The 12,029-nt window shown below is 35.4% G+C and overlaps 2 protein-coding genes across 2 annotated transcripts in view; one reads left to right on the top strand and one right to left on the bottom strand.

Moving 5' to 3' along the window:
• Positions 1-40: 40 nt before the first annotated feature.
• On the top strand, positions 41-1,120 carry LOC139692926 (serine palmitoyltransferase small subunit A-like). Its single transcript, XM_071591248.1, has 2 exons — positions 41-378; positions 490-1,120. The coding sequence occupies exons 1-2, from the start codon at positions 279-281 to the stop codon at positions 630-632; spliced, it is 243 nt and encodes an 80-aa protein (XP_071447349.1). The 5' UTR covers positions 41-278; the 3' UTR covers positions 633-1,120.
• The window catches only part of LOC139692927 (protein jagged-1b-like), a 503,367-nt gene continuing 492,455 nt past the window's right edge, over positions 1,118-12,029 (bottom strand). The window contains exons 13-20 of the mRNA XM_071591249.1: positions 11,428-11,613; positions 10,281-10,394; positions 9,088-9,315; positions 7,639-7,989; positions 6,228-6,433; positions 4,394-4,753; positions 4,142-4,283; positions 1,118-3,890 (exon numbers count right to left, since the gene is read on the bottom strand). Of these exons, the coding sequence (XP_071447350.1) occupies positions 3,061-3,890; positions 4,142-4,283; positions 4,394-4,753; positions 6,228-6,433; positions 7,639-7,989; positions 9,088-9,315; positions 10,281-10,394; positions 11,428-11,613 (2,417 nt within the window). The 3' untranslated portion in view covers positions 1,118-3,060. The remainder of the gene's footprint in view (positions 3,891-4,141; positions 4,284-4,393; positions 4,754-6,227; positions 6,434-7,638; positions 7,990-9,087; positions 9,316-10,280; positions 10,395-11,427; positions 11,614-12,029) is intronic.

The raw sequence follows: 12,029 nt of genomic DNA, 5'->3' as shown, positions 1-12,029 counted from the left end.
TTTCATACCACGATCTTGTAGGTCATTGTGCCATCTTATCGGTGTATATTTGTCCCTCCTAAAGAGAGAATACGTGCGATAAGTGATATACGTGTACCACGATAAGTATAACAACAAAATACTCACCGAGAGTGTAAATCAACCTAAATCATCACGGAGAAATGTGTTATTAACATATGTCAGGTAGAACGGGCTATTTAGTGGTGATCCGTAAACTGCATATTGTAGCAAATCGCTGCCTCCTTGTGGGTTATTTTTCGATATTAATTTAATGTAAAATGTTTGAGAAACTCAGAAAGTGGTTGAATTACTGGTACTTTCGCTATGAGTTGATCACATGTATCCACATGTTTGAGCCTTGGGAGAAGCAACTGATAAGTATCCTTTCAAGATCATTGCTAAGTAATGGTGGCTTCGTAGTATGAATGCTTAAATATTAGTTCACTTTGATGTTGATTGCCATTACTGTTTTCCTTAATACCATATTAGATAGTATGATATTGTTCATCATAGCGCTAGTAACTTATTCTTCTTATGTGTACTTACCACATTACACAATGTCACTGCTGCAATATGTAGATATTTTCAAGACAGAGATAGCTAATGATCTCCATCGGGACAACCCGTCGTAGAGGCCAATTAGACATCTGCGAGAGCAAGTGGTTCTTAAAGACTTTATTCAGATGTAATATATATAGTTTATAATAACTTCTACCGTTGTAACCAATGGTCACATATTTTTATAAACATTTATAGGTAGTGCTTGGCGGCCTGTTATTGTACAAGCTTTGAAAGTGCATTTTTTCTGTTGTTTTGATGACTTGTGTTGTATATGTTTTTCGCAGTTTACAATTAGGGATAGTTTGGAAAAAATATTGTTTCAAGGGAAGACTGAACTGCGTATCTTTTATTTTTTGTAACATGTTGATCAGGTGTGGTGGTTGAACTTATTATTTTTACAGCAAATGCTGATGTTGATAAACAGTGATGGTATGCAGTTTAAGCTAATTCGTCCACTTGAATGGCTTTTGTAAATTGATGCATTTAAGCAAATTCATATGAGTACCACTTAATGATATAATTGTAAAAATAACTCTAATATTATTCCTTTCACGTTCAACATTGTTTTTATTTTTCCCACAATCACAAGCATATCTTACACAATATTAAAGTGATTACAATGATAAGCTGTTTTACTGCTTTTTACATGGTGTTCATTCTAGGCATTTATTCCAAAAAAATAACATTTTTATGTGCTCCACAACATTGGACCATATGTGAAATTTATTTTTTTGACAAAACGGAACTCTTTTGTGTTGCTGTAAAATTGTCCACGGGAAACAGTTGCAATTACCGATTTATTGTAATTTTATTTACATGAACTTGTGATATTTGCACTAGAAAATATGCATTTTCTTCACAATATGAATTAGAAACGTAAAAACATGCACTTACGGTGATGAGGCACTGGCATATCACTTAAAAAAGAATCAAATGTACTGAAAATCCTAGGAAGATACCATGACAAGAATACATTTCACAGTAATTATTTGCATGTACATATCTGGCAAGATAGAATGAAAGCACTTGGAAAACTAGGAAAAATGCAACTGAATGAGGTGCAACACACAAGTGTACAATACTGTTGAATTGATTGAATTAATAAATGTTACTTTCGGCAAGAGTGTTATCACTTAGTCACTTATCATAATGGAGGTGGAATGTGTAGTATTCATCCTCGGAAGTGAACCCAGGGTCAACTATTTGACATTTACCTTTCATATCATTAATTTTACTCGTCTGATTTTTTTTATAAACTTCCTTAACGGCTGCCAAAAAATTTTGGGGACACATTTTCAAGGGGAATACATAGAACTATTTGTCATGTTCTACAAACTAAACATTTCTTATTAAAATGTAATCAGGTTTGGACATTTTTCCATGCACATATTTTAATTAGAAGTTTCCTTAGAGAAGAAATGTCATGGACATTTTAGGCATCAGTGTTTACAGTAATTGCCTATTAATGGCAATTGTTTTCTTGAAATGCTTCACTTATACAATTGATATAAGTTCCTATTTCAATTAAAAAGCACTTAAAAATAAGCTTTGTGGTGTCGTCACCCCAAATGCCCAAATATCATAAATTAAAATTTTCAATGTACACACACTGCAAGCTCTGGAAGTCTATTATTTACATATATACACTTAGTGTACGACATGTCATGATTTAAAAGCTGAGAAATTCTCTTAATAAAATATATCTTATGCACACACACTATTTTACAATTTAAAAATTTACGATACATTCCAAGCCTAACTCACAACTATTTTCATCTCACATAAAACACAATGTTTGTGGTAGGAACAAAATAAATATAAAGAATTTATATACACTTAGTTTGGCATATGCTTTCCTAATTGAAAGCACAGGATCATTCTGAAATTAAGCAAGTTTTTATCAGTCTGTGGCACATTTCAAGTAAGAAAATATAAGTATTTCCAGCTTCACTTTTAAGAAAGACAGTCTTATTAACTTAGGTATTTAAATGATGTAAAAAATCTCCTACGCTAACACCAAACTTTCTTTAAAAGTAGAGATGCAATTCACTTGCACCTGATATCACAATTTAGCATTTCTTCTTTTCCAAATTCTAGAATGCCAATAGCACCAAACAGTATATCTCTGAGATCTCAATGCTCATCAAAACTAAAACTGAAACTCCACGAGAACACGCATTTTGACAGAGTATCAGTTAGCAAAGAACTACTAGTCCATCAGTAATAAAATATTTCCTAAAGTACTAAGTAATTCACTTTCAGGAGCCAATCCTTGAGCTACAAGATGGTTTTGAACACAAAAAAGTATGTGCATTAAAGAGACCAACATTGCACTTTTCCCAACGCACTAGAATATTTGATTGAAAGAACACCAAGCAACCTTTGCCTTCTTGATGTACTTAAAGTCTTCAACATAAATTGGGAATGTAGTATGTATTAAACCTCAGAAACACTGTATTCAACACAGTCACCATCATCGGAAGGTGATGGCGAAAAACTTCAGACAATAACAGTGAGAACATCACCCCTGTCTTGATGAGGTGTCCTTTGAAGTGGGAGAGATTTTAAGTTCATGTGTTTGGCAAAGTCTTTGTGCGATGCACTATCACCCACCGGTGGGAGAGTGTTTTTTCTCACGTCAGGGCTCTGAGCTTTGAATATTTGACTCGAGATCCCTTGGGAGGGTGCCTCGACTGATACAGCAGCTGCCTCCGAGATGATCTCCATCATCTCAGTTGAATCCCCACTGCTCATTTTCTGAGGCGATTGGGAGGAGACTACCCTCACACTGTCTCTCGTATTGAGTCCCAAACTCCCTGACCGTACCCCTGAGCCACTGGCTGAAACTCCAACTAGCTCTTGGACTTCCATTGGCTTTGGGTTGGAATGAACACTGCTGTAGGCAGGACTCACGCTGTTTCCCACAGCAACAGATCCGCTACCTCCCACGACACCAGTGGTTCCACCCAAACTGGAGCCAGCCCCCAGGCCTATGTGCTCTGCGCCTCCTGTCATCACCACGGAATTGCTCCCACCGCCCATTCCCCGAATGCTAAGCCTCCCTCCGTTGCTGCCGCTGGGGTTTCCGCTGCCTCCAGTCCCCTCCTCCGTTGAACCACTGGAAACTTTGAGAGGGTTTGTGTAACGTCTAAGATTTTCTTCATTTTGAAGGTTATTTGATTTCTCGAGATCTGTGCCATCGTCATTGCCTCTGGATGATTCCTCTAGTACAGAGCATCTTCGCTGGCGCCAATAGAAGAGGATGGCTCCAATCACCAACATTATTATTGTCAGTATGATGCATATGAGGGCAATTAGGTATCCATTACCTGTAATTTGAATATTAGTATTATCAGAGATAAATAGGACAGAAGTATTTTAAATGTCACAACTTTCATGCAAAGAAGCGGTTTAAAAATAATAAGTGAAAAGTTATATCTTAAACAATGAGTACAACTAATCATAAGGCTGTGTGTGAATTTGAAGCATGCACTGAAAATCCAAGTGGAACTGCATTATAAAGTACTAACTTCAATCCAGTGTCAAACTGAGCAATTCGCTTAAGTTTAAAAATGCCTACCTTGCTTCTCCTCACTGACAAGGGCTGTTTCTAGTTTCACCTCTACAATGGCTGTCAATGCGGTCACATTGGTTTGTTTCCTGCTTATGTACTCTCCAAGAATCTTAATCCATTTCGAAACTGCCTGGCTATCTTCCGACGACTGTAAAAATGAAATCAATCGTTGTGAATAACAATTGCCAATAGATGACAGAACTCAAGGTTTCTTAATAAAAAATCAGGTTCATGAACATTGATAGGAATAAAATTTACCATTGTAACTTCCACAGTATCATTGTAGCCTGCTTTAAGATCACAAAGAATGATCAGTTTTTTATTTTCAAAAAATTGATCTTTGTAAGAGGACCACATGGTGCTTTGATGATGCGCCACAATTTGTCTCAGCTGTGAGCAGAGTCCCTCAACAGAGAGGCCTGGCTGTAGTTTGGATCGATCGAAGAGGAGCCCCAGCCTGGAGCAGGTGTTGCTCAACTGGGCTTGGTTAGGCCAGCAGGTGGGTGGTGCAGGCACCACTGGTGGGCCCACCCTACGTCCGCTCTCAACCGCCCTGCATTCTCCCCACGGCATGCATCCAGGAGACAAGCAAGACTCCTGAGGGGTTGGTACACACACCTTTGGAAAAAATGAAATGAAATTTATTATTCTGTCCTTCAGACATTGCATGAAAGCTTAGGCATAAAACATATCTTAAGAAAAGTGTATTCTGTAGTTTCAGGCATGATATGATGATATTTGACCATTATGACCAAATAAGAGCACTTTTCCCCTAGATCGAAATTTATTACTGGTCAGTGTTACTGTAATGCAAAGTCTTTAGGTACAGAATAAGTGCAAGTGTCATTTTATGGCAGGATAGAGGGAGGAATGAAACAGCAACTGTGCATGCAAAGATAAGGGCATAGATAACTGAATTAATTGCATTATAATGTTTGGTAAACCATTCAATGAAATGTAAAACTTCATATAAGTATACTTAGTAGCTTAGAAGTAAGGCAGAACTATTCTCATTTCAGCAGCAGAATTATTGATCCATATTATTCTTATTTGGTGATTTGATTACATGCCATTTGTAGATTTCCACTGGTCTGACTAAAGAAGAAATTTCTCAACTTATACATAATGGTATAATGTAATAATGACACCTAATTTTATGGTGAGTCATGATAACAGTAAAAAAATAACAGACTACAGTCAATCATCCAGCAAAAAATTTTGATTCTTCAGATTAGGCCATGAAAATTGGAGGATTTTATAAATGACTGTGTGGTGTCACATTACAGCTGAAAATTCACAGGAAAGAGCGATTAAACTAGCCAACAAAAGTCCGAAAAAATTATGAGGCATTGGTATGAATAGTGTGGCAATGTATTAACAAAATTAACTCCACAGAATTCTTACACTGCTATACTATCTAGAAAATGAAAATTATATGCTCAAATGAGGAGATGAAAATGCTCAAAATTATAAATTATATCACCAATGGCAGTTAGTCACACTGAACATAAAATGCCAAGTATACAGGATTGTATACTGGGTATTTTATGAATATATATACCTGTAATTGAGACTAGCATTTATTTTAGACAATGACATGTTTTGATTATGGTGCACAATAAAATAAAACAATTACTATACACCAATTAGTTAATGATCATCTTTTCACATATCACATCACTATTAAGGCTGAAACATCCTTTGTCAGTCCAATATGTTTTACATTTGATAATGACGTGATAGGCAGCTTAAAACCATTCAGCTCAAAATTAAAATGGGAAAAATAAAGCCTGAGAGCAGTAATACTAGAGCCAAAGAATTCATATGGGAATGAAACAAAAAATATGCTTCATAAATGGACCTTACCCGGTGGTTCTGAATGTACACATTTTCCCATTTTTGTTAAAAATCTTCATAGAAAAAAATATTAGTAATAAACAGGAGTATTTTTGCAGTAAAAAAATGAAAATGTCAAAATTAGGTTTCATAAATACGGTTTAAACAAGAACCAACCTTTTATTTGATGACGAGTACCAACATTATCAACAATGTAAGGGTCTACATTTCAAAACGCAATGGTGTAACAGCTTACCTCATTTGGTTGGCAGGTGACAGTGTTGTCCATTTCATTGGGATTGGAATGACCCAAGCAATTCCCCATTCCGCACCAAACATGGCTGCAATGCACTTTGGAATAGTGGCAAGTGCACTCATTGCAGCCATCATTCCATGTTTGGTTGTGGAAATAATATTTGCCGGACTTGTAACAGGCCTTATTGTTAATGCTTGCTCCATCCACTGTACAGGACAAGAGATTGAGACCTCATTAAACTCCTCATTTATTTATTTGAAATACTTCATGAAGAAATATTGAAATTTGTTTTGGTTTTCAAGTATTACATTAAAATAAAAAAATTTTAATCAGAAAACTTTGATTTAGACAGATGTATAAGCACATTTATTCACATGAGCCACAATGAAAAGCAAAGTTGGCACATTAATGCCAGTCAGCGAGTCTGAGCTACAACTCAATCATACCTAGACAACTCAGTATGCATGAGTAGCCATTGTGATAAATTGATGCCATTTCATAAATTCTGGTTAGCATAAATTGATTCTAGAAAATTATTTACATACTGAAAGAACAGTATAAAGTTATAATTTTCACTAATTCAATCTGATGACAGTGATCTTATTCTGATAGAAAATAGTACATGGTGAACAATGCTATGCATACATAATAAATTGAAAAAACAAAGCCAATTAAAATTGTATTAGTCCAATTTTAAATGTTATAAGTGAGAAGTTGAAAAGCTAAGTTAAACAATAAGGTAAGAGAGAATAATTTCCAGCAGGTGAAGCAGTTCATGTCTTTAGAAAGTATTTTGGGAAGAAAATGGGCATGATGGTGGGGACATTAGGGGAGTAATTGAATTGGTACTAGAAGTATTTACTAGAAGAGAATTGGTGACTGGTATTTAAGTATACAACAAGAGTTAAGCTGTGAAAAAAAGGTCTGTAAAGACTTTAACATGGAGTTTATCACTAGTAAATCATAAACCTGGTCTTTGTGGTAAGAGAATAAGCATAGATTGAAGGCGTTCGAAACATGGGTGTAGGGAAGAATGGAGAAAATGTTGTTGGTTGGAGAAAAAATCTGGAAAAAAAGGCAGAAAAGGTGGGAGGGAGAAAACATTTTAAGGTAATTGGATCTTGAGAGATTTTTACATAAGAGAAAACGTTAGGTAAGTAAGATATACAAGGGAAGATATTATAAGCTTTTTTGAGAGTATGAAGGTAGGTTAGGAGGAAATAATGTAGAGCAAACAAAAGTAAGTTCTTGTGTCCCATAGAATAATACAATAGTCGTTTAGAACCATTTAAACTTATATTTAATGGGTAGAATACCTTGAATGAAAGGATCAGTGCAAGATTACAACGTGTAAAATGCATTCAGGTTAGTCACAGCATTTGTAAATCATTGACTGGATGCAACAACATACCTTCCTCACACCGAGCTCCTTTGAGTCCAGTAGGGCAAATGCACTGGAACTCCCCAATGCCATCCAGGCATGTTCCTCCAGCGCCACATGGATTTGTGGCACATTCATTGATGTTGATTCTACAGTCTGGGCCAGTGAAACCTCTGGCACATTCACAGAGAAACCAATTGACACCGTCAACACATCGTCCTCCATTGAAACAAGGCGCAGGATTGCAGTCGTCAACATTCTGCTCACAGTGATTGCCTTCAAATCCCTCTTTGCAGATACACGAATACTGGTCGCCCCCTCCAGTATTCACACACGTGGCCCCGTTCAAGCAAGGATCAGATTTGCACGCATGTGTTTTGGCTGTGAAAGAGAGATCAAGGTAAAAAGGTTCACTAAAGTGAAATAATCAAGCTGAAGAGTTGAAAATGGCAAGCCTAAATCAGGAGCATATCCTGGGTAAGGTCATCAGCGAGGGTATTGATTCTCCGTGGATTTCTTTCATGTCAAGATTCATAATGGATTTGGGGACAAAGCTGCCACTAACTAAATAAATTTGCTCTGATGAGCACCCTTATTTGATATATAGGGGCTAAATTTACCAAATAAACATGGGACTAAAGTTAAAATTACCTTCACCAATATGTGAACCAATGGGAGAGGGAGCAAATGGTTAGGGATTATCATAAAATGACCTTGAAAATATACAAGTGTTGGATCAAGAGGGAAGAATAGGAAGAGATTTGATATTTGGGGTCACTGGTGAAAGAAAGTGGAGAATGGGATCTTTTGGCAGCTTGGTGGATTTGGGAAGACAAGGTCCGACGAATCAGAAATCCCTTGGCATGAAAAGACTAATCCAATTTAGGAGTATTTACATCCAAATCTGAGTAGAAGAACTGCCATCAATTCTCAAATACTAGGCCAAAAATAATTTAGAAAATACAAACTTCAGAGACCACAAAACCTCACAATTATAGTAAAATTGAGTACTGGACTCCTTGTGGCTAAATAGAAACTATTTTTGGTTTAATTATAGTGATGCTTAATCACATTAAAATTTCAAACTTCTTTTTCTGAAAGTTCCAGCTTCAATGTGGTGTTCATCGCTCTGTATGAGTTATTTTTATTCATAATGTTTTAATTGATTTCTGTCTTTTACCATATGATTCATTTGGAATTGAAAAATAATGAGAGAAAGGCCCGAGATTCACTTGAGATTGATATACAAATGTTCAGAATTCACCCATAACTGTGTCACCATTTTATAAGTCCTTTTTATATTCTCTTTTTACACATTAAACATTACATCTAAATTGATTAGGTGCATGTACTCTTTTAATTTAGTCTAACTCTAACAATCTGAATAGTTAAAAACTTAATGATTTCATGTATCCATATATGAGCTATCATAGATTAGTAAAACCACAACACATCATACAGAATGAGTCATTTACTCACCAATGTGACATGTTGTACCTTCCCAGTCTTCAGTGCAGCGACAAACGTATGTGTCGCCCAAATCTTGGCATGTGCCACCATTACGGCATGTGCGTTGATCACAGTGGCTATCTTTCAAATTACACGTTTTTCCTTTCCAGCCATCCCGGCATGAGCAAACGTAGTCGGCTATTCCATCGATGCATGTGCCGTTGTTACGGCATGGATTGGGTTCACATTCATTTTTGTCTGGAAAGTAGAAAGTGATCTATTTAAAAAAATTCCTTCAATATGATATAATTCATTTAGTTTAGGATGAAAAAAAGATGAAATGAAAGTGAAAATATTTGAGCAGAATTGAGTGGTGGGAGTTGAACTCTCCTTTTACAACAGGAAAGAAGGACATTCTGCTTTTTTTTAATGATAGATTAGACATTAGGTTAACATTCTATATTTGTATAATATAGAAGTCTATGTTGGCTCCTTAGTTCAAGAGTGAATGTTATATAATATAAGTACTCCGATTTTTAAACTCCTTGGTGCTTAGACCACATGCATACTTGTGATAATTTTTGATGATAAAATTATAAATTACTGTATCTGAAGGGGTGTAAGACACACCTTCTATTTTTACTAAATTACGGCTTGAAAAAATCACCTGCATCTCATGTGTGAAGGTTCGAACTCAATGGGTAAACATTCAATAACGAATGATACCTTTATCCCCAAATGATCAGTAGTACTAACCATTTTGACTTCATTACATTGAGATCATTATATTAACTTAAAAAAATAATATTTATCATTCAATTGAAGAATGTTGTAGTTGCGGTTGTTATTGTTAAACTCTATTGCTATTACGTGAGATGAATGCTGTGCTGCTCACTTCTGCGATGTTGAAAGAATTACAAGCAAGATATCGAACGAACTCGATTGTATTTTATCACAACTGATCATCGAGAAAACAGTGGGCGCAAATCTCGATTACCCAGAAATCAGATGATCAAGAGTTTTCTGTATAAATATGGTAGCATTTATATAAATCATTAAGAGAAATCAACAGAATTGAGCTTGAGATACGAGGCCACTTGGGACCAACAATAAATTCATAAAATATGAATTATATCTAAGAGTCAAATGAGTTAAACTTAATGATGAACCATTCATCATAGACCAAAATTTAAGTTCAGATTTCATAGATTAATTTTACTTACTTTGGCTGCAAATATTTCCCTCCCATCCTTCTTTGCAAATGCACTGAAATGAATTCACTTTGTCCACGCAAGTTCCACCATTTTGGCATGGGTTTAATTTGCAGTCATTAATATCTGAAAAAGAAATGGAAAATATCATTAGATATTTTAATATCCAAGAGTTAATCTGCAGAAAGTTTTCATTTACAAACCCCACTATGAATGCTGAAATTTTATGGGCAATTTTAAAACGTGAAATCTTCAAAATCTGAAAATATGTAAATATACATTCAAACATATCTCTTATATCCAGCTATATTGATAATACATAATGAAAATAAATTATTTTTATAAATTCATTGGAGGGGAGCAGATAATGGGAAGTGTATGGGTGATTAGAAAACATTGGTGTAAAATTGGAAATTTTAGTAATAAATGGAAAAAAAATCACAGAAAGACATGCTAGACCATCACAATGGGACTTGAGGAATGGAAACTGAAAAGGATGGTAACTACATATCCCTTTCATGGCACAAAACATCTACCATAGGTGATACTAATGAGGATATGCATATTCATAATCATGATCGGGAAAAACCGAGGAACAATTGCATTTAGTTATTTTGTGCTTGTGATCATAACATTTCAATCACACCTTATATATTTTAAGTAAGGTTAGTGCACAATTCTTTCCTCCTTTTGGAATTTGAGCACTATGGAAGCCACAAGTTTTAAAATAAGCTTTCCCCTAAACTGTAGTGCTTTAAAGTACCCGTACAATACTAGTACATAATAATTCTCTTTTTAGATCCATAGCAATGTAAATACATTTTTCATTCAAGAAAATTGATCATAATTTGAAATTAATTGAATGCTTTAACCCTCTTTGAAATAGTAACTTGATGCTTAAAAAAAATGTGCAATTAACTCTTCTTGCAATGAGCTCATTGACTCAGCCCACTTTTCAAAATTCTATAAAAAGTAATGAAATCTACTTGTGCCTGTAATTATGCTCTTTAACAAAAAGTTATTGATACTTGTAATTGATAATAATTGAGAAGAATAACTACACCCTTGAGTGACCCAGTTACTTGGCAAGATTAATTAACTATAAAATCTTTTCTTTGTAATTCAAGGGCGAAACAAATAGAATTTAAGTAATACTCACTCTCATGGCAGTACTGTCCAGTATATCCAGGGTCGCAAACACAACGGAACCCACCTCCTGGCTGGCTTATGCATCGGCCATGTTCTCCACAGATGCCTGATGGGACAAAGTCTTTTGATCCCAAGGCTACCACCAATGCCGTGGAATTTGCGACATCACCAGGACCAGCACAGCTGTCAACCATTGCTGTCGAAAAATGCAGATATTCAATCATTGAACCTACGTATTGATAGTATCAAAAAATTGTTTCACCAATTACATATTTAAATAATGAGATCCAAGGACTGAATTAAAAAAATTTGAATTTGCCAGGAATCATCATTTTTATGAAATCTATGATTAAATATTATCGTTTTTAGTTCTTACGGTTTGGTACAAACTGTTAAATTTTGTTTTCACCTTGGTGGCTCTTAAAAACATCTTTATAATTAAAAGTCATTGGTTTCTGTGCCCAGATATTGCAGCAAATTCTGTGTTTTTGTTTCCAGCATTTTCCATGTATTTAACGAGTCTAAATCCACATCTACAAGATACCCAGCAAGCTGCTACAAGGGTTTATGGTGAGAGGTGTTAGGGCATCACAAGCCATTTGTGCATAAATG

This window comes from Hetaerina americana, unplaced genomic scaffold (assembly GCF_022747635.1).
Source record: "Hetaerina americana unplaced genomic scaffold, ioHetAmer1.1.p SCAF_44, whole genome shotgun sequence".
Lineage (NCBI taxonomy): Eukaryota > Metazoa > Arthropoda > Insecta > Odonata > Calopterygidae > Hetaerina > Hetaerina americana.
The sequence above is the reverse complement of the archived record's forward strand: the minus strand, read 5'-3'. Positions and strand labels throughout refer to the sequence as shown.

Bases quoted from the DNA above. Each gene is read 5' to 3' on its own strand.
- LOC139692926 (XM_071591248.1), top strand. From the start codon at position 279: ATGTTTGAGAAACTCAGAAAGTGGTTGAATTACTGGTACTTTCGCTAT. The intron at 379-489 runs GTATCCTTTCAA...ATACCATATTAG, and splicing joins TTGGGAGAAGCAACTGATAA to ATAGTATGATATTGTTCATC.